The sequence below is a fragment of the Rhipicephalus microplus genome, chromosome X (genome assembly GCF_043290135.1).
Source record: "Rhipicephalus microplus isolate Deutch F79 chromosome X, USDA_Rmic, whole genome shotgun sequence".
NCBI lineage: Eukaryota > Metazoa > Arthropoda > Arachnida > Ixodida > Ixodidae > Rhipicephalus > Rhipicephalus microplus.
In genome coordinates this window covers 281,780,586-281,804,392 of record NC_134710.1, presented here as the reverse complement: position 1 = coordinate 281,804,392, position 23,807 = coordinate 281,780,586, and the positions used below count along the sequence as shown (strand labels likewise).

General features: G+C 42.7%; 1 protein-coding gene across 1 annotated transcript in view; it reads right to left on the bottom strand.

Moving 5' to 3' along the window:
- Nucleotides 1-23,807, bottom strand: part of LOC119161460 (nose resistant to fluoxetine protein 6) — a 50,553-nt gene that overhangs the window by 10,936 nt on the left and 15,810 nt on the right. The window contains exons 8-11 of the mRNA XM_037413945.2: nucleotides 20,588-20,674; nucleotides 9,460-9,625; nucleotides 8,133-8,215; nucleotides 7,733-7,855 (exon numbers count right to left, since the gene is read on the bottom strand). Coding sequence (XP_037269842.2) covers nucleotides 7,733-7,855; nucleotides 8,133-8,215; nucleotides 9,460-9,625; nucleotides 20,588-20,674 — 459 coding nt within the window. The remainder of the gene's footprint in view (nucleotides 1-7,732; nucleotides 7,856-8,132; nucleotides 8,216-9,459; nucleotides 9,626-20,587; nucleotides 20,675-23,807) is intronic.

Here is a 23,807-nt window from a genome sequence, read left to right as displayed (position 1 = left end):
CAAAAACAGAAAAAAAAACATAACGCAGACAGTGTCAGCAGTTTTTTTGTATTCTTATTGCCATTTTGTGCAGTGAAATAAATTGGAGTTATTATGATCATTGATGTTACAAAAGTACAATGCAATCATTTTGGCTTGACTAGGCGTCATTTTTTCCTGCTAAAACAGAAGATCACAAGCATTGAGCATGCCAAAGAACCTGCTTATGTGTGAAAGAAATAAGCCACACTGCAGATATCACTTGCTTACACTGCTACGCTGTTAGTTACCTTAATCAAATGGTGGCAGATGCCACCAACGGCGAATGAAAGTTCAAAAAATAAGTTTCTTTTTGATTGATTGATTGATTGATTGATTGATTTGTGGGGTTTAACGTCCCAAAACCACCATTTGATTATGAGAGACGCCGTAGTGGAGGGCTCCGGAAATTTCGACCACATGGGGTTCTTTAACGTGCACCCAAATCTGAGTACACGGGCCTACAACATTTCCGCCTCCATCGGAAATGCAGAATAAGTTTCTTTTTAAAACCGAGGGAAAGTGAACAGCTGTACATTTAAACAACACTCTTTAGTCACGATTTTGTTTTAGATATTGTGCCATTGACTTGAAGTACACTAGTAGATGACTCGCCGGGGATTGCCTTAGCGCTAGTCCTTAGCGATCAGGGGCCCATGAAAAGTAATTTGACATCAAATTTTGCGCTGGTGCACACAAAAGACGTCACTGGTTTTCGAACTATTGCGTCACATCCGCTTTATTTTTTCGTTCCACCGGAAGTGTTCTCTCCTCACAAAGACGGCGCTAAGCGCGATGAGCAGCTGATCAGCCGCCATTTTGTGAACGTACGGGGTTATGAGGAGCCTTCGCTAGAAGTCTATATGTCTATTTTTCTTTGTTCATACACAACCCCGCTTTGCCTGGAGGCGTTACAGCAAGGGGGTGTACCTACTCAAAACAAGCTGGCTGCTCTGTTTTAAATTTTTCTAATATAGTTAATCAAGCCTACTTGTGTCGCATCCCAAATAGTACACGCGTGTTACCAAAATTGTTCCAATACAGGTGAGGCAAACCTCATTACCGGGGAGGTAAGCTCATAATCTGCACATCTCAATTTTTTTGAATATAGTTCAATGCACCGCAACCTTAGCAACCACATAATCCACATGCGCATTCAAGAAACAATCGTGTGACAATAATACACCCAAATAGTTGGGCCAGCTTTTTCTATATAATATCTGAACCCCTAAATAATAGTTACCATTAATTATTTTTTCTTCTTTGATATACACACATGGACGCACTTGTTCGTGTTTAGATTTACTTGCCACTTGGGACACCTTTGATGAATACGTTCAAGGACAGCCTGTTATTCATTGACATCATAATCATTTTGGAATTTTCTGTAAGTGACGCAATCATCTGCAAACAGCCGTATATTGGAGCCTCTGCCTACAATAATGTCAATAATAAAAATTATAAATAACAGAGTCTTCAGCACAGAGCCCTGGGGTACGCTTGATGTGACCTCAAGAAAATATGATTCAAAGCCATTGAAAATAACACATTGGCGGCGTTGAAACAAGTTATTATCAATTCAATTGAGGATGTTTTCGTTTATATTTAGCGCTCGTAATTTTCCAAGAAGCCGATGATTGCAGACAGTGTCGTAAGCCTTGGTGTAATCGAGAAAGATGCAGTCTGTTTGCCCACCCAAGTCTATTGCTGATGCTAAGTTGTTGAAAAAGCTCAAGGAGATGCGTTGTTCATAAAAAGTCTTTACGAAAGCCGTGTTGTTTCTTTGTTAATAAATCTAACGTGATCTAATGAATGCTTCGTTATAGCCTGCCCCGCCATGGTGGTCTAGTGGCGAAGGTACTCGGCTGCGGACCCACAAGCTGTGCGATCTAATGCCGGCTGCGACAGCTGCATTTCCGATGGAAGCGGAAATGTTGTAAAACTGTGTACTCAGATTTGGGTACATGTTAAAGAACCCCAAGCGGTAGAAATTTCCGGAGCCGTCCACTACGGCGTCTGTCATAATCATATAGTGGCTTTGGCACGTTAAAACCTGCATATCAATTATCATTGGTATAGGCTTATATATTAACTGTTCTGTAATTTTATACAATATCAATGTACGCGAAATAGGTCTATAATTTGTGACGTCTTTCTTGGAACCTCCTTTGTGAATTGAGACTACGTTTGCTACTTTTCAAACTTGTGGCAACCAACCAGAGTATAACGAATTCTTAATGAGTAGGTAAAGGTAAAATGAAATTCGATGATTACACTGCTTTAGAACTTCCGGGAAAACGCCATCAGGACCAGTAGCTTTACTTTCGTCGAGGTTCTCGAGCAAGGCCTCAGTGCCACTAATACTATATTCGAGTGGTTGCATAAAAGGAACACTACTACTTAGCAAAAGTGAGCCTAATGCGACTTGGAAAGAAAGACTGATTGGAAGTAATTATTTAGGCACGTGGCTTTTTTACATCCCCAGAAAGAGTGTGTTCACTGAAAATAGGTTCATTTATTTTAACAGGATCAGACTCACATTCCTTTAAAAATTGAAATTGAACCGTATAAATATTTTCATTTATACGGTTCAAGAAATGCTTCTTTGCATCTTACGATACCTTTTTGTACTCGCCTGTCAGTTCCTGTAGCGTTTGTAATGAACTTCCCGTTTTGTTTTGTTTTTTCATCTTTTGAATGCCCACCTTCGTTTTCTAATTATCTTGAGAATATTGTAAGTCACCTATTGTTTTTTCCCGCATCTTAAGCTTAGCTGAGTCCATACTTGGAATGAACATCTATGAAAGTTTAAGTACGTTATATTCAAATGCGTTTCACAATTATTGTACATCATCCTCCACCAAGCACTCATAAACAGGCAAATATTCGAGAATTCGTGCGAAAATTGACAAATAGTAGCCTTCATCAAAAACGAACTTTTTTCTATTAGTACACTTTTTTACTCTCCGAGATTTCGTTTTAATTATGCTACACCAACCTGATGGGCGCTAACACCTGGAACGATATTAACATTACTCACTCTATTAGGTGAGTTACAAAGGATAAGATCAAGGGTATGATTAAGTCTTGTGGATTCTAAAACATACCGTAGCCACCGAAAAGTATTAATTATGTTTGTTTATTTTTAAGATTACTACGGCTGGAATGCAACACCTCCCATGAATCAACTTTCCAGGTTAGATTAGGTAAATTAAAATCACCAGATAATATTATGGTGTGGTCACATACCTCAAAAAGTCTATCACCTAATGTTTCCAATACACAGAAGTGTGCGCTGGCAGGCGAATGTTAGAATGTCTCGGCCACGAGAGAAAACTTGTTACCCAGCGTAAAAGTACACCAAACCGACTCGATCGCATCACTTCCAATGTCAATCATAGAAGATGAGAGTGATGATTGAACCAACAAGAAAACACTGCTGCCAAGACTCGACTTATCTTTGCGATAGGCGGTGCAGTGGTGCGGAAACACCTCGCTATCAGTAATATCTGCGTCGAGTCATTCAAGACTTTGCACCGAACACAATATCTTCCTTCGAGACTCAACCAAGCTAATGAGCTCATTATTATTGCGATAACAATTGTATGTACACTCCCGCTGGATTTCGCACCGGCGTTGCCGTCACCGTCACTAAACGTATACGTCCACGTCGGCGTCGCCGTCTGTCACCGTATATGTGTACGTATTTATATGTCTTTGAAAACGCAGGAAAGAAAAAAAAGTCGTCAAACTCCAACGCGCGGAACCGAACGTGAAACCTCTTAATCGTGAATGTGAGGCGTTAACCACTGAGCCACTTTGCGGCACATCGATGAAAGCTGAAACGGCAAGCTATTTATATCTACCGCTTATCGCTGGTGATGGGTATCTCGGGGGAGGACTATCGTGTTTCAGCAATATCAGCAAGATGGCGCAATGAGCTCGTGGTGGCGCGTGTCTCGGGGGGAGGGGGGGGGGGGGCTATGTGGGAAACGTGGAGCGTTTTCAACATTACCAGCACGGTAGCGCGATAAGCGCGCGGTGGCGTGCGTTCTCATCTCCTACAGGCACTTAGCCTCTCAGAGTGGATAAGGTGGACGCTCGCTCAGGCACCTTATTACAGTGTCTAGAAATATACTGCCTAGTGTGCTGAGCGCGGGCTAGGAGATGGCCCCGCAGCCGATGACTGCCGGCAGCGCCCGCATGGTGCGCTGCTGTGCGAGTGGGTGCATTACCGTTCAATCCTTGCGCTTTGCAAGCGCTGCGAAGTCTACAGGAGGCCGAGCCGCGCGAGGCCAACTATTATTTTCCTCCATTTTCGGAGTGATTTTTTACATAAAGCTTTAATGTATAAGAACTACTCGATTGCTTTCACAAAACTGTCGCTTTGCATTACCAAATGAGGATCATTTCGTGGCATACATTTTGCCGTCCGCTGCTGCCCGCAAAAAAAAAAAAGACGCAGATCGCACGTAACTTGGGAATCAATGCAATGCAAGGGGACTCTGTTGTGATTTTTTTATTAGGTGAAGCATATGAAGTGGCGCTAAATATATGCAAGAAACTGGATAGTCAACACTGGAACCAGCATCGATGTTTCACGAACATTTGGCTCTTCTTGCAAAATATTTCTAAGACCTTAAGTTAAGGGGGTGATCGAGAGGGTACCCAGACGTAGGCGATTCGATAGATAGATAGATAGATAGATAGATAGATAGATAGATAGATAGATAGATAGATAGATAGATAGATAGATAGATAGATAGATAGATAGATAGATAGATAGATAGATAGATAGATAGATAGATAGACGGACAGACAGATGGACGGACGGACGGATGGACGAACAGACAGATGGGCAGATAGACGAACGGAGGGACAGACAGAGAGACGGACAGACAGACGGACGGACAGACGGACAGACAGACGAATGGACGGATAGAGGGACGGACAGACAGACGGACGGACGAATGGATGGACAGACAGACAGACGGGTGAACAGATGGACGGATGGACACGCGGACTGACAGACAGACAGATGGACAGACGGACGGACGAACAGACACGGATGGATGGATGGAAAGATGGATGGACGGATGGACAGATGGACAGATAGATAGATAGATAGATAGATAGATAGATAGATAGATAGATAGATAGATAGATAGATAGATAGATAGATAGATAGATAGATAGATAGATGCTCAAGGTGTTTACAATACGCAAAGAAATTAATTTTAAAGACCATCGACAGTATAACCACCATATTATTTTTTAAAACGTGCTTTGGTGTTGAGAGCAAGAATTATCAGAGAAAACTTTAAACACTTTACCTCCTAGCCTGCATTCCATTAGGATTCGAGTGAAAACAAAAAATGATAACATGCGAATGAATAATTTGACACTCGCCGCATATGATACTCAAAACGTTGTTGGAAAGGAAGTCCGACGTTGACATGGGAGAAAAACTGTGTGAATGAAGTTCGAAAGGGCATTTTAAATTTTTAGATAAATATTATTGTTTGAAATTTTGCCAAAAGGGCGATTTCATTCCCGACACCATTCACCCTGATCCGAAAAGATAGTTCGATAGAGTCACTCTCAGAATGCTTTTCTCGCACGACAGCCTTCGGATTCAGCCTTCTGCCTGCCCTCTTGATCATACTTTTTCATTGAGGAAGCCATGCTGGATCCGTTAGTGTGGGGAACAAGACACCTTTTCCTCGTTCGACTGATAACTTCTTTGACACAGTGGCACAATACACGTCCTTTCTTTCAATTGCCGCTTAGTTTTGAACATCTTTGGGTGTTGCAGTGTACATATGGCGCCGTCTAACATCACAGTAAATCAGATGGCAGCTGTCACACACTGATTTTAAACGTGGCGACGCTCCGGCAGCAACAGGACGAAAGGAAGTTCGCGCATTCGTGCACCCACTCAACACGCAGCGCCACTCGTGGCATCTGAGTGGTCATCACATGCGCGGCCACCCTCTTTCGTACGGATTGCGCGTGCTCATCACACTAGGCAGTATATTTGTAGACACCGTACCCTAATCTCGCGTTGGAGACGGTCGTACGTCTTGGCTGGCGTTGGATTTTCACTAGAACGTTTCTGTTTCAAATACTTGGTGCACAAAGGTCACTGCGAATGTTGCACAGTCTCCGTTTGGGCAAAGGGTGCGCTTTTCAGACTCAGCGAAGTAACAACTGAGGCGCTTATTCGTGTTCATCTGTACTTGTGAGTACGTTTCGTGCGTCACTTGTGCGAGAGAAACGTGAGGCACGTTCGATCTGCTTGCATTCAGTGTGTGACCTTCCAATTTGTTGTTATCGCGTATTGCTTCGCCTTCGCCGCAAAGCTGTCGGAAATTCACTGCTACAATAATAAATCACGATAAGCATAGATTACACAATTTTTTGCAGGATACGACGTCATCCTCTTTATCGTAATATAAAATAAATTAACATTTATAATCAGTTTATCAGCTTTTGCTTAACCTGGCTCTTTTTATCTGTCTTTCCCACTTTGTCGTCATCCCAAACTTTCTCTCGCAACCAACACATTTGAAAAAAAAAAAATCCTGCTCAACGGTGTGCGGTGTATCTTTGAAGTTCCTAGATTCTTTTCAGAACGGCCTCTTTCTTTTTCGGGTGAAAAATTCGCAATAATTGGTTATTTTCTCCGTTCATTAGAACGGCCTACACGATGTGCCCTTTGAACTGTCGTCAGGTTATATCCCAGTTGTGCAGTACAGATGCATTTAACGACTGCTTGAGACTGTTTCCCAGTTTCACGCAGGTCTTTACCATCTATATGCAATAAAACACAACATTCATTCTGCAGCCTCTGTTTTCAATATTACTGTTTTTCTTTGTAGAACTCTCACTTCATAAGTTAGATCCTTAGTTACAGTTACTTACTGTTGCACAAATTTCATAATGCTGTCTATGTGGCCTTTAGTCACCTCTAGCTAGCTCACGATTTCAGCCATCTTAGTATCACAGTTAGTTATTCTGGCATCCACACTCTCTTAGTCATAAAGTTATCTAGCATATTTTTCATATAATCCATTTCATATTTCGCGAAAGGCGCAGAATTGAGCTCAGTGTCTCCAGAAAGCAACAAAAGAAAAGGAGCATACATAGCACTCATTTCACAATGAAACGAAACTTTTTCCTATTAACTCCAGAGCACACTCGCGACGGAGTAAACGACACACATGCTTTGTGGGTGAAGCCGGCAATGCTACAATTGCTTTAGGAATTTTGAGCATATGAATAGCACTAAACCTGCAGGAGAAGAAGTTGTTTTGGCTTCATGTCAGCAAGCGTGCCAGCTCCAATTTTCATGCAGCCAAGGTATCACAATGATATATCCGCTAGTTCTGGGTCGTGTATTATTCAACACACGTAACAGTCACCGACGAAATTGTCTGCGCCAACGTCCCAGCAAGTGCTCCAGTATTCCTCGTCCCAGAATCAAAATGTTTTGTTGACGGCATTTTGCGATCAACTGAATACCTTAATCAAGGCACCAATGTCGTTCAAAAAATATACGTTTTTTCATTGTAACAAACCATGCTGTGTTTGATCGCTGTAAATGGCATCTGGTGAAATGTCGGCTCAGTTAGGAGTGCTTTACTATTTCATAAGGATAGCGGTGTTTCCTCCTCAGCTTATGCGCCATTACGATCATAAGTAAAACACTTACCTAAATTCTTCAGTCATTCCAATGATGAATGGACTCATCTCTGTCTTGTGAATTTGCAGGGTGCACACCACACAGCTTAGGATGGCCAGGACAACGAAGGCCCCCACGCACCAAAGCTTGGACCTGCATTCAGCAAGTACAACATTCAAAGAACATGCTGCACGCAGTGGTTGCTGTATGCAGCACGTGCTTGTGATGGGCCTGGCTTTACAAAAAAAAAGAAGATGTACAACAGGCACGAGTAAATAATATTCGAAAAGCGCAGAAATCTGAGATATGAAACAATTTCTCAAGTTGGCACCTCTGAGTTGGGAGAAGGGGTAGCTTAAAAGCAGTGTTGATAGACGCATTTTGACAATCTGATAAATACTGTACGAAGTCGCTGCCCCTCACTTCTTACCATCTGAGAACCAGGATGACGGCTAGGGACACCAGGAATAGCTGGAAGTCCGTAGAAACGTACCAGATGTGAATCAATGCAATCTGTTTGGAGATAGAACAAAAAGACGGTGGCGAATACGGTTAGCGTAGGAGATGGGCTACGTACTGTGAAAAGCTTAACAAAAATACACACTCCAAAGGGATTGTGCCTAATGTGTGAGGAAGAATTGTTAAGCATGGCATGTCGTGGAGCTCTGGACTTTCAAATGATCACAGCCAACAGTGCTTGAAGAGCGAAAACGCTGTCCTTGTGCAAACACTTTTTTATGGCCGACTGCAAGCCCTCTATTGAAGCCCTAAATTCCGGGCGTAAACTATAATGAAAGCGGCATTGTCAAACAATCGTTTGAATTTGATTTTACCATTTGTGCTATATGTGCAACTATGATATTCGCTGGTGAACACGAAATCACGCATACGAGTTCCGGGATAGTGGCACTAGCATTTCTATGTAAATGGAAAAAAATTATATGCCATGCGGCGGCTCAAAAATTTCTAACCGCGAAAAAATTTCTAAAACCTCCCACAACAGCGTACGTATTAACAAATTGCGTTATTTGAGGAAGTTAGCTACATAATAAACTTTTATCCCGTTTTCTTGTTCATGACACGACATTTCTTGAGCATGCATAATTGAAGATACACTGTTCAGTTAATAACATATTTGCTGTGGTTTTAAGCGTTCTAACCATAATAGGACTTTGAGCCCCACCGTATGAAAGGGCCCCAGAAATTTTCATACCCCGATGTTACGTACTCCTAAATCTGAATGCACTGGCCTTTAGCATTTCGCCTCTTGTCAAAATGAGGCATCTGTAGTTGGGGTCAAACGTGTGACTTTTGGGTAAGCAGCCGACCTCTGTAGCTAAATTCTAGAATTAAAAGGGTTTAGATGTGAGCTTGCTAATATAAATCCATCGTGCCCAAAAACATGAAGTCCTAATGAATACAATATAGAATATTACAACCAAATTTAATGCGTGACTGTGCTCTGTGGCTAATAGGAAACATGGATGGCTGGCTACAATTACAGCTAAGGCCGTATTTTCTGTCCCAGTTCCGGAAGGTATACCGATACCACCCCTTAATCTTAGAATGTTACGTTTGGCGATCTAAAAGCTTTCAACTCTCCCCTAAATATACTATAAAGTGGCATATCGCTTCCTAAAGTTTCTCTACAAGCAAGTAGATTAGAACATTGCTCATGATGACAATTTTTATCGGGAGTGTCTGGACATTTATAGACACAGGTATACTGACAGACATTTCAACGACAGACTGCTTACCGATCGTATCTCGTGCTTGAAATTGTACACCTGAAGTAGAAAATGTTTCCAGTGAGTATGGACCATCATGTGGATATCTCGATAGTACTTGTTTGTGTTAGGGCCTTGTATGGCTAGTGGTAGCAGCTGTATGCACAGTATGAGAAATACCACTGGTACTACAACCCTGGAAAAAAAGGAAGCTAGATTTAGTTTATTAGCAGGCATGCATGTTTAGGAACTCGTTGTTTGACTCTTTATTCTAATTAGTTTCGAATAAACGCATACCGCAAACGTGAATTTTGCTTTTGATTCACCTCTCAGTTTCGTAGACATCACCATCATCATCATCATCATCATCATCGTCATCATCATCAGCCTGACTACGTCCACTGCAGGACAAAGGCCTCTCCCAAGTTGCGCCATATAACCCGGTCCTGTGCTTGCTGCTGCCAATTTATACCCGCAAACTTCTTAATCTCATCTGCCCACCTAACCTTTTGTCTCCCCCTAACCCACTTGCCTTCTCTGGGAAATCAGTTAGTTACTCTCAACGACCAGCGGTTATCCTGTCTACGCGCTACATGCCCGGCCCATGTCCATTTCTTCTTCTTGATTTCAGCTATGTTATCCTTAACCCTCGTTTGTTCCCTAATCCACTCTGCTCTCTTCTTCAAGAAGAGAGCAGAGTTTCGTAGACAACCCCGCACCAAAAGATTACTCAGAGATTCCTGTAAAGCTTTCTGCATCATTATTTATTGCAATTACCTAAAAGTTCCCCCTATTTGCGACTGGTGAATACGCGCTGACGCCTTGTGAAGTGTATATACTTCAAATGCTGCAGCTTTTTTATATGCAATCTCCTTTTTTAGAGAGACGGTAATCGCCTACTTACAGCGAAGATTATTTTTATGCTGTTTGAAAAATTTCTCAGGCATCAGAAGTATTAAGCTCACGGGCGTCCAGAAAGCAGGAATGAAATAAAGTGTATCTAAAGAGTAAGGTTTCTGTGTACCAATGAAAGCAATAGGACGTAAATTACGGATAGTTCATTCGTTACTTAATAACAAGGTGGTCAAATATTTCCACATTGGTGAGATTCTGTTGCATAGTTTAAATTGTAAAAAAACTCAAACGATGTGGAACGTTCTAATAGGTGATTGATTGATTTATTGATTGATTTGTGAGACTTAACGTCCCAAATTCGCCTTATGATTATGAGAGACGCCGTGTAAGGGCTCCGAAAATTTTGACCACCTGGGGTTCTTTGACATGAACCCAAATGTGAGCACACGGGCCTACAGCATTTTCGCCTTCATTGAACTTGAACCCGACGCAGCCGGCATTGGATCCCGTGACCTGCGGGTCACCAGCTGAGTACCTTAGCCACGAGACCACCACAACAGGGCTTGCTTTTATAGTAACAATATCTTCATCATCTTAATAACTTCTCTTCCCAAAATCAATCTTCACTTAAGTTTCTTTGCGAACAAAGTTAGAGAGCACATAAATTCCACAAAAAAATATGAACGTTTATTTTCGCTATATACTAAGACTTTTGTATTCAGTTTACAGTCCCTGTCCGCCGCAAGGGGTCAATGGCAATGCAAATTGGCTGCTCATCCAAAATTCGTGGGTTCGATCCTAGTCGTGGTGGTCGCATTTTGACTGAGGCTAAATCTCATAGGCCTGTGTCCAGTCCAGTGTCAGTGCACACTAAAGAAATTCAGATGGTGCAAATTTCAGCAGCCCTCCCCAGTGGAAGCTCCTAATATTGTGGTTTGGATACGTAAAACCCAAAATATTATCAATAATATTTGACCAGGTAGTAGACAAGCATGTGTACATGGTGAAAAAACATGCAAGCGGCAAAATTCTGAAGCTTTTCAATTCACACGGTCAACGATGCCATCCACACTACACTATACAGAAAGTAATAGTGTGGACTTGCTGGTGTAGCATGACACAAGATAAATGAGAGGAAGATGAGAACAAGGATTCAAACGGGTATTTTGCCATTTAGGTGTGATTGTTTATGTCCTTATAAAATATTCTTGCAAGGCCGTGCTCATGCGTGTCCAGTCTCTTGACTATACTCGCCTTCTGCCAATTTACCATTTGCCATGCTTCTACAACGCTATAGAGTTATCGCTGCAATGCTAAACTTGTTTGTTATGGACATCTTCGAATCCTACACACGCTTTACGGTGAAACCTTGATATAGCTAACCACAATAGAATAAATAGCCGTGTAAACAAACTATTTTACTTTTGACAACTTGATGTTGGAATATCGTGTATTTTGAATTTCCCTTAAGCCAGTCATTTCACCAGTCATATGAATAAAATAAAGCTTCAGTATAGCAGAGGATCACACACAAACGAGGACGTCTAAAAAATGTGTAAGCGCAAGCGCGTAGATCCAACTAGTCATTTGCTCTCTAAACTGCAGGTTATATAAACATCTTTATGACGTCACAACACTGCATCGCTGACATCAGGTGAACATGCTCAGAGAGTGTTTATTTAAATTATACAATAACAGAAGGTGCGCTCACGCATGAATGACTAATATTTCCGTTTAAATCATCATCATCCGCCTTACTACGCCCACTGAAAGACAAAGACATCTCCCATGATTTGCCAATCAATCCAGCCTTGTGCTTTCTGCTGCCAAGTTGTACCTGCATGCGAACTTTTTTTCTGTGTCCGCTTTGTACGTTTGCCTTTTCGAAGAATTCAGTCAACCCTTAATGACCAGCAGTTATGCAGCCTACGTGCTACGTGCCCAGCATATGTTCATTTCTTCGTGTTGATTTTAATTATATGTTCTTAACACCGGTTTGTTCCCTGACCCAATTGATTCTCTTCTGTTCTCCTAAAGTTACACCTATCATTTTCCTCTGAATCGCTCGCTGCGTGATGATATGTGGGGTTTAACGTCCCAAAACCACTATATGATTATGAGAGACGCCGTAGTGGAGGGCTGCGGAAATTTAGACCACCTGGTGTTCTTTAACGTGCACCCAAATCTGAGCACACGGGCCTACAACATTTCCGCCTCCATCGGAAATGCAGCCGCCGCAGCCGGGATTCAAACCCGCGCCCTGCGGGTCAGCAGCCGAGTACCTTAGCCACTAGACCACCGCAGCAGGGCTCGCTCGCTGTGTCGTCCTTAATTTAAGCTGAACACTTTTTGTAAACATCTGGGTTTCTGCTCTGTAGGTAGAAGTACCAGCATGATGAAGCTGTTATAAACATTCCTCTTGAGGCTTAGTGGCCGATTACCATTCATGATTTGAGAATGCTTACCGAATGTCATCTACCCCATCCTTATTTTTCTAATTATTTAGCTCTCATGCCTCGGCCCCACGGTAACTACTTATCCTACGTAGATATATTCCTTTTCACAACTTTCAGCGTCTCTCCGCCTAGTGCAAAGTGTTTTTTTTCAGATGGTTGCACATTACTTTAGTTTTGTGCATAATATTTTCAGACCTACTCTTTTACTTTCTGTGTAAAGTTCATTGATCATGAGCTGTGATTAATCCCCAGAGAAACTTATCAAGGCAATTTCATCAGCGAATCACAGATTACTAAGATGTTGTTACGGGAGAGCACGCAGAGAAACGAGGCGATAGCTCAGATATACTTTCACGACGCAAAGCGTAAGCCTAGATGGCAAGCGAGAGCGCACCCCACATTCTAAAATTACGTCGTCTTTCTCACAGCATCTCTTATTGGTTCTTCAGCGTAACGTAGTATTGTAACGTGACCTTCGGTTGCTGAAGCACCATCTCAGTGCTTTCTATGCTATTGCAGAGTGGTAGAGCTTAAGGTGGGAGACATGAACAATGTCCGTAGACAGTGGAGCTGAAGGAGATGAAGACTTCAGTGGTACTATTTTTTATGTGACGTCGGTCCCTTGGCGAAGGCGTGGTAGGGTCCTGAATACTTGGAAAGAAGGTTTTCAGAGACCAATCCCGAGTTGGGGTCTACAACAACACAAGAGAACCCGGACCAAAGGAAACGTCGCGATGACATGGGTCGTAACCTTGCTTATTCTGTTGCTCTTGCGATGCTAAAAGGTGCTTACGAGCAACTTCTCGTGCTTTGCGAGCTCTGGTCGTTCAGTCAGTGAATATACAGCTATCGGAAAGATGGTGTCGAAAGATGGAGTCGGGTTGTGGGCAAATAAGAGATAGAATGGTAAAAATCCAGCGTTATCGTTGCTCGAGAAGTTGTATGCAAATGTAATAAAGGACAATGAAACATCGCAGTCTAGGTGGTCGGAGCAGACGTACATAGAGAGCATGTCAGTTAAAGTCCGGTTGAATCGTTCGGTAAGTCCACTTTTTTGTTAGTGGTAGGCCGTCGTAAATTTGGTTGGTCTCGCAAGAGTGAAGCGGGTCGTCAATAGCTCGGGACAGAAAATAGCGTCCCCGATCTGTGAGTAGTGGGCGTGGAGCACCATGATAGAGAATGACAACGCGTACAAAAGTAAACCGGCAACATTTGTGGCACAGCTAGTCGGCAAAGCCAGAGTGATGGCATAATTAGTTGTGCGATACGTAAAACCCAAATTATCAGTTGGATACGTAAAATCAAAAATAATATCAATAATATTTGACCAGGTAGTAGAACAACATGCGTACAGGGTGAAAAAACTTGCAAGCAGCCAAATCTTAAAGCTTTTCAATTCACATGGTCGACGATTCCATCCACACTACGCGATACAGAAAGTGATGACGTGGGCTTGCTGTGTAGCATGACACAGTCTAAATGAGCAGAACCAATCGTTTCCGAAGGTAGACTCAGAAAAGGAGCCTAGGAGGTTAAGACCAAGTCAAAAGAAGATGTCAATGGGAAGATTTAGTGGCTGGAAGAGTCTGGTACGACACACAGAAGGTTTTTTTGACGTTTGCACTAGTCGCATGCGGTGACCCAGTGGCGGACGAAGCGATAGAGCCTGGGCCAGTAAAATCGACGTTGAACACGGTCGTACGTTTGAGAAAGACCCAGGTGACCGGCGGTGTGGGCGTCATGGAGCTGGGCGATAACACTCGAACTGAAGTGGGAAGGCGCCACAAGGAGCAGTTCTTGTCCATTTGTGTTCCCGTTGCAGCGGTACAGGGTGCCTTCTTTAAGCACAAACAATCGAGTAGGTGGATGAGGCGTCAGAAAATCCAGCTTCTCAATAGTGTCACGCAAAACGGGAGCTTGGCGATGTTCATCACAGATGTTGCTCAGGCAGATAGAGAGAGCACGCATGGTGGCGCTTCTCGAAAGTCTCAGGGGGGGTCCACTGAATGGCAGGACAAGCAGTCAGCGTCATGGTGTAAGTGGCCGGATTCGTAATAAACTGAGTAGTCATACTCTTGGAGCCGTAGTGCCCAGTGACCAAGACACCCAGTGGGATCGTTTAATGATGAGAGCCAGCAGAGGGCGTGATGATTAGTTGTGACGGTGAAACGGCGACCATGTGTGTAAGGCCGACATTTGCCAACCACCCAAACTAGACCAAGACATTCCCGTTCGGTGATTGAATATTTCTGCTCGGCTGCAGAGAGCAGACCACTGGCGTATGCGATTACACAGGCGCAGCCGCTTTGATGCTGGACCAAAACAGCTGTGCTTCTGTGGCCACTGACGTTGGTGCGGACTTCTGTTGGGGCGGCAATGTCAAAATGGGGCAGAATAGTTGGTGTTGTGAGCAACGCGATGAGATTAGAGAATGTCGAAGGCTGCGCAGCACTCAAAGAGAATGGAACATCCTTCTTCAGCAAGTCCGTAAGAAAGTGGACGACGTCCACAAAACAGTTTACAAAACGTCGGAAGCAGGAACATAGACCTAAAAGCTGCGGACTTTTTTAGTGCTGGTCGGGAAAGGGAAGTTTTGCACAGCTCTATGTCAGGATCAGGGCGTACGCCAAAGGAGTCGACAAGATGGCCCAACATGGTAAGTTGTTGGCGTCCGAAGTGGCACTTCGATGACTTCAGTTGCAGCCCTGCGTTACGAAAAACAGAAAGAATGGAGTAAAGTCGGTGGAGGTGTGTTTCAAAGGTTGGGGGAAATGCAATGATGGCATTAAGGTAACAAAGGAAAATTGACCACTTGAACCCGCACAAGAGTGAGTTCATAATTTACTCGAAGGTGGCTGGAGCATTTCATAATCCAAACGGCCTCATCTTAAACTGGTAAAGACCATCAGGGGTCATAAAAGCTGTCTTCTCGCATTTCTTGTCGTCAACAGCAATTTTCCAGTACCCTCATCGAAGGTCGATGGAGGAAAGTTACTTAGCTCCATAAAGGTAATCCAGGGCGTCGTCAATGTGCGGTAGCGGTTAGACATCTTTATTTATGATCCGGTTCAGACGTTGGTATACAACACAGAATCGCCAACTGTTGCTCTTTGTTGTACAAGAACAATAAGGGAAGTCCATGGACTAAAAGATGGCTCAACTATCTCTTTGACGAGCATCTTGTCGACTTCTTTTTGAATTATCTGTCACTCCGCAGGAGAGACTTGGTATGGCCGTCGATGGGCCGGAGACGCATCGCCAGTGTTAATGTGGTGCTTCACAACGCTGGTTTGACATAGCGGACGATCACGAGAGTCGAATAAGTCTGAGTACGAATCCAGGACGTGATGGAGTGCGTCAGTTTTATGTGGCAAAAGGTTCACCACGATCATTTTTTCCACTTTTGAAGATGGACTTGCTGTCGAAGAACAGGCTGGCGTGCAGTTGGAGCGACGCATTTCATTGGGGAACAAAGTTGAGATAATGCAGTCGTCCGAGGGTGTCAGCTTCGCAAGGGCTATTCCATACGGAACCACTTGGGGACCCAGAGCAAAGTATAGTAAAGAGATGGAAGCACGGTTCTCCCATAACAATATAATAGTGAGCGGAGAAATAACACTGTGAGTGAAAAGAACAGATATTATGGGCGTGATCACGTAGTTTTCATCAGGTACAGGTGGCGACGGCCTTACGGCAATGCAGGTAAGTGTTTGCGGTGACAAACGGACATGTTCAGCAGAGCACAGAACTTGGGGCTCGCTAGGCGTATAAATCGTAGAGGGCAGGTCAAGTTGCACCGTTCCAGCTGAAACGCCAATGAGGACTGATTGAGTGGACAAAAAGTCTAGAGCGAAGATTACACCATCGGTGCAGTGGCTGAGAACAGTTAAAAAGACGGAGGTTTGATGGCCGGCTATAGTAACGCGTGCTGTGCAGACACCAATGGCGGCACCTGAACCGCCGTCAGCAACACGAACACAGCATGAAGGGGCTGGAGTCAAGATTTTCTGCAAGCGGTCACGAATGGGAGAGCTCATGACAGAAATTTGGGCACCAGTGTCGACTAAAGCTTTACCAGATAAACCATCCACTTTTATATCAATCAGGTTCTGGTTGGTCGGGAGGGTCAACAGATGAACTGGAGGGCAATTCGTAAGAGCAGCGTCATCTCCAGGAGCTGCACCAGTTAGTTTCTGGAAGAAAACCGTCGCGCGAGAAACGGGGATGGGGAACGGGGCCACAGAGGTGAGCGGGAGAGTCTACGTCGCAATGAAGGCGAGGGGATGTGCTGGACGTTGGTCGTAGCGGACATGTCGTTATGAGCGGAGTCGTCATGGCATAGTGGTTTTTGACCAGAAGGGCAGGCTGTTGTATCGAAGTTCGTGAAGTTCGGGCTTGTGCGTGAGAGCGGGCTCCACGTGCTTCGGCAATGACGCTAAATGTGTTCCACCTGTTCGCACCGGAAGCAAATTGACCTGTTGTCAGGCGTCCTCCATGCGTTTGGATCTCGGGTACAAAGAGCTGGACGGTGATAGTGCTGACGGATGTTCAAGGTCGGTGAATGGACATCGGGTTAGTGCATAGAACAGATCGCCTGAAAGCCCGCGTTTGCCCCATGCTTGGCGCAAAATGCTCTGTATTAGGCATATAGTGAGTTGAGGATGATTCGCCGTCAGGGCTCTCAAGAGTGCTAGTGACATTGATTCGATATTGCGTTGGAAGACTCTCGTAATGTCAGCAAAGGGTGGATTTGGCTGGGTCTTGAAACGAGGTCCTCAGAAGTTGACATCACAGTGGTCTTATGAAAACGGGTGAAGTAGTGGACAATGTGACAACTTTTAGTCTCTTGAAAGTGTCGGTACCTCTAATGACATCTTGAACTGACGAAGAGTCTCTAAAGACAAGGAGGTTAAACACATCATCAGCGAAACACTTGAGTACGTGTGCTACCTTCTCAGCTTCTATCATAGTTTTATCAACTTTACGGCAAAAGGTCAAGACATCTTGAATATAGGCCAGGTGAGACTCCGGATATGTCTGGACACTGGTACTAAGTTCTTTCATAGCGAACTCCACGTGCTCGGCAGATTGGCCAAACAACTCGTGCAACTTCGTCTTAGAGACGTGCCAGCTGGTGAGCTCTTCCACGTTGTTGTTAAACCACGCCTTGGCCGTTCCTTTCAAGTAGAAGATAACGTTCGCTAGCATCATGATTAGACCCCACCTGTGATTTTCACTGATGAGCTTGGAGAGCTGAAGCCACTCATCGACATCCTCACCGTCAGTGCCCGAAAAGTTGCCAGAAGCGTGAGGCGGAGAGGTCACAACGACCACCAGAGAGGTGGGTGCCATTGGTGCATCGGGTATGGCTGTCCACGCAGCATCCCTGTCGGTAGACACGTTGGAAGCGGCGACTTGGCGTCCACTGCGGAGCTCCGTCGTGCTTTGCTACCCCACACATTCCACCAAACTGTTACAGGAGAGCATACAGGGAAACGAGGTGATAGTTGAGATATATTTTCACTACGCTAAGCGTAAGCCTAGAAGGCAAGCGAGAGCGCACTCCACATAAAAAAATCACGACGTCTTTCTTGCTGTCTCTCTTAATGCTCCTTCAGCGTGATGTAGCCTTGTAACGTTTTTATCCATTAACTCTTATCCCTTACTCTTCTTAATCTAAGGCACTAAAAACTTCCTGTGAACACGCAGTGAATGGTATTGGAGAGATTTTGTATTTCTGCCTTGCACCCTTTTTATTGTGATGCTTTCACTTTCTTTATAAAGAAATATGGTGGTTGTGCATCCACTGTTGATTTCTTCCAGTATGTTTATGTAGGGTTTGTCGATGCCCTCATTTTGTTTTGCCTTCATGACTGCTGATGTCTCGACTGAGTCAAACGCCGTCTCGCAGTCTATGACAGCTATGTATAGGGGTTCGTTGTTTGTTGCACATTTCTCTATTATCCGATTGATATTATGAAAATGCTCTAATGTGGTCTAATGCAGAATTTCGTACCCTGTACGAAATTCTGCGTGGTCTTTGGTTGATCGAACTCAAGTGTCACCTTAATTCTAGTAGCTATTATTTTTGTAAGTAGCTTGTAGAGAACGGACCGTAAGCTAATCCGTCTGCAGTTTTTCAAGTCCTTGACGTCTCATTTCTATATAATGAATTAAAAGTATGTTGGCATTGTTTCAAGATTTTGGCACCTTTCCCACTAAGAGACACTTCGTATATAAGGTGGCCAGTTTTTCTGAGACAATTTCTTCCCCACCTTTCAGCAGGTTCATTGTTACACTATTTTCACCAGGGGTAGCCAACCAGATATCTTTCTGGTTAACCTCCCTGCCTTCTTCCTTTTGTTCCTTCCTCCTCCTCCTCACTAGGGGCTTTGCCTTTTTGCATTCCCTGTAAAGGATTGCTTACTTCTCCTGTAATTACTTGTAGGATGTCCAATTCTTCTTGGCTATTATTGATTCATACGGCATCATCCTGGTTGTTTCGGCTTCTGTACGTACAGCTCTCTGTAAAACTCCTCCACCACCTCAACTATCGCATTCATTTCGTTATTACATTGCCATCCTTGGCCCTTAATGCATACATTACATTTTTGACTATGCCTAAGTTTGCCTTCATCGATTTCAGGCTTCTGACACTTTTTACAGCCTGCTTAGTTCTCTCCATGTTATAGTTTTTGATGTCGGCTGCCTTGTGCCTATTGATTAACTTCGAAATCTATTTAAATCAGCTTTAGTTATCTCCCTGACAAATTGTCTATTATTTTTCGCTGCTACTCTGTTTAAACTCTACCACAATGTTCATGGCCTCCTGTTCTTTAATAGGTGCTCATGAGAATGTACAGAAAGGTTGGCGTCTCCATACTTCGCAATCTTCATCTTGTGTTTTATGAGTTTAGACATACCAATACGCCTGCTGTACAAACACCGCAAAATAGGGAAACTTGATGTACCAATGCGGATAAAAAATGACACAGGGAGTACCAATGGCTCATTCGTTTTGTTGAACGAGATTTCCGTTTGGCAAAGACTTTCTCGTGTTTTGGGGGGCGAAAAGCGTCACTCTGATTTACCTCTGGTTTCCAGTCTTCTTTGGACAGTGCGATGTATTGTGCCCTTCCAAAGCATAGCAGAACCAATTCTATTTACTTTGACTTCCCGAGAACGATTTTTATTCATGATTCTTTTTTTCAACTTTCCCTTAGCAACGGATACGAGAACACTGTCTGGAGAGTTTACTGCATCAAATCATCCAATATGAAACCTAAACCAGAAGAGCAATAAGATTGGAACCATTTAACTTACTATATTTTTCATCCTTTGTGGACCGTTCGTATAATATATAATGTTTGTTATATTGTTTTCCCCACTATTACCTTGCTGCTGATTACTAATTACCGATATCTATTAATATAAGCTACTATTAAATAGCGCATTTCTATAAATTCAAATACTTCCCATGCGAACTATAAAACTTGTGTATACTACCACCATCTAAGGATTCTAAACAAATGAAGTACAGGAAGTTTGTGTCACGTATAGTAAAGCTTTTAATGCCAATGCCTGAAAAGAAACTAGACACACTATTCTCTAATATAATCAGACATTAAACGGCAATCAAATATTTAAAAAGTAAGGAAAAAACAGTTATAAGGCAACGAGTGCATGCAGAAAAAAAATTAGGTGCTTGCTGCCGCGAACACCACCTCCTGAAACTTGTAATCTGATCATCTCCAAACTTTACGCGTACGAATCAAATTGCGTTCGACCCTTTGTAGAGAATGCTGTTTCATGGAGCGTAAAGAGGATACCACTGACATAGAACGTACCTGATGTATCGACGTATCACTGCGATGGGTGCAATGAAGAAAGCACTTCTTTTCTGATGGAAAACAGCGTTGATTAGAAGAAAGCCACTGAAATCATACAATAAATGCAATGTGAAAATTGAGTTCATGTGACGCTTTGGCAACCCGGTTACAAATGGCCTAGCCGAATCGATTAAGTATGTCTAATTGTCTTTTCAGCTGAAGCATTTACACTAATTGTTCTGCATGACTATATTTTAGTTCATTATAGGCAAACTTTGAATGGTTGGTTAAGGTGGCTTCAAGCTCGTTGAATAGGGGTTTAATTCGACAGGAACACTTATAATTCAATTAAGTTCACCCTTGCGACGTTGTCTCTAGCAACCGTACAAATAGAGTATGCTTTTAAATTTTCACATTCTCATTACAGCTCTGTATAACGCGAGATACAGCCACTATTATTTCGTGTTCCTAAAACCAATTTGGAAACAGTAACACTCTTGGACGATATGTGTGCAGTCTGCAGGAAAAATGTAAAGTCTAACCCTCGTAAGCATTTTAATGTTCACGGCACCATCATATCAGAATCAGAATAAAAAAAATTTATTTCCTAACAAAATTGTTAGGAGTCCGTCAGGTGAAAAGTCAAATCATACAATTGAAATGTGCCTGGCAGCATAGAAGCAGTAACATCAAAATTAGCACGCATACAAGTTTTCAGGATATATCCAGGAAATAACTAACTCCAGAATTCTTAATGGAATTAAAAATTGAACATTTTGAATAATACTTACAAACACGTCAGTTATAAAAACTCAAATCCAATGCATTTAGAAAAAGGAAATGTCTTAATGAATTACTCTACATAAAAACAGTGGTAGTTACAACATAAAGAAAATGAGTAGTATAAAGATGGCTGTGATTCATAATGGTATATTACAATGGCATGTTTATCGAAACAGTGAGGGAGAAAAGCATTAAAAACACAAAATACGAAAGTGTGAAAACTGTTTTGTTTATCCCTCTTTTCATACTTGCAAAAGTATTCTCGAAATCATTTCCGTATCAAAATATTTCGAATAAACGCCTCCAATTCTAATTTATTTAGCATCAAAGGTAGGCTACGCCTGAGAGATTGCGTAAGGTAATTTGTGCGCCTGTATGATACGGACCACAGGTCGTAACTACGAATGCGCGAGTCGCTATTTTTGTATTCAAGCCGTGACGTATTATTTAAAAAGGATTTGATATTGTCGGAGCCGAAACAAAATGAGCATAGAAGTTGGTATTCGTAGAGAGTTGTCACACGTAATATCTCAAGTGTTTGAAAAAGTGGCGCAATAGAATAAAATTGTCTACATTTGATATTTGCAGAAACACGCGTTTTTGAAGTTGAAGAAGTGCACGAATGTTGCATTTTGTGGTGGTGGCTAACACAAGCGCACAATAGTCAAGATTCGATTCAAACAGGGCGTAATTTATCAAAAATTTTACCCTATTAAGAAAAAAAATGTGGACAGCGCGATTACACCAGCTGCAGATGACAGCGACTTGAAGTAGTTCAACGTGATGGGTTGGTTCATTTCATAACTTCTGAAAACGTAATGTTCAATATTATGCATTTCAACAGAATATCAAAGGCAGCACCATCCAACAATAATTTTGCACTGAAATACTGCCACCTACCTTAAGCCCTAAAAATAGTGACCTTCGATTTGAGCTGTTCATTGTTACCGCATTATTACGAGCCATGCCAACAGATTAGGAAGAACACTACGAGATTTATGCAACACATCACCAAGTTCATGGCCAGAAACAAACTTGTATTGTCAACCTATAGCACAATGAGTGCAATTTTAACAATTTGAGTGACATTTTTTACATAGACATAAATATTGTCGGTCCCAATACGCTACCCTGTGGTACTCGCGCTTTATTTCACGATATAAGGAGCAAAATTTTCAATGGCAACGCGCTCAGTCAGCCCAAAAAGGTATGACCAAAACAATAAGTTTGCAACGCCACGGATACCATAGTCGCCTAGCTTTCTAAATAAATTTCATAATTTAAGCATTCGAATGCTTTGCTATAGTCTATGTACCTATTTGATTGAATAAATTTGTGGGGTTTAACGTCCCAAAATCACCATATGATTATGAGAGACGCCGTAGTGGAGGGCTACGGAAATTTCGACCACCTGGGGTTCTTTAACGTGCACCCAAATCTGAGCACACGGGCCTACAAAATTTCCGCCTCCATCAGAAATGCAGCCACCGCAACCGGAATTCGATCCCGCGACCTGCGGGTCAGCAGCCGAGTACCTTAGCCACTAGACCACCGCGGCGGGGCGATATATAAATATACCTAACGTTAGTGTACATGTATGTGTGTGTTACTATTATCAGTTCTTTTTGACATAACAACTTCGTCTCATTTGACCTGGTCGAGTGGATGCCACGCTGACAGCCAGAAAGAATGTTATTCTTAAAACAAACTGTTGATCCGTGCAGAGATCACCTTTTCTAAACTTTTAGAAAAAGCAGACGGAATAGAAATTGGCCTGTAGTTCCCCAAGATAATTCAATTGCAACCTTTAATTATCACTGACACCCTGGTTTTCTTCAAAACGGCAGTTTATAGTACAAGATTAAACACAAATTCAAGGTGAATTACGATGACGTCAATTGCAAATTTTTCGGTGTAATTTGAACACCTTTTGCATCAGCAGCATTGTTGTTTTTTAGGCTTAAGAAATTACGATAAATCGCGTTGTAGTAAACCAGTTCGAGAAACATGCTGTGCCTACATCTGCTAAGATCAGTGCCACTGACCGTGCTATCTGATGACGTCATCATTTTCAAGAAGTGATCGTTGAAGCATTCAGTTAGAGCTGTGCCCAACACTTGTTAATTATTTATGCTCACTTCGTGAACAGACTCTTTCATGTTTTTGGGCTTTCACGTTTTTGTAGTAATTTTCTATGTTTTTTTTTGGATTACAGTAACATGTTCACCCCACGTTTTCTTTAATACACGTCTGATCTTTCGGCCATATTTTTTATGCGATGCCAAAAAGGCCAGCCATAGCTTATACTTATGTCAAGGCCTAACGAGTTTCGACTCATTTTCTTATGGCTTTCATCGGCTAGAGTGTCGCACTATGAGCGGACATGGATCCGCTTTACAGAAGAATACGTGTGTCATCTGGAGGCTCCTTCACTTGTCCAGAGACGTCTCAAACT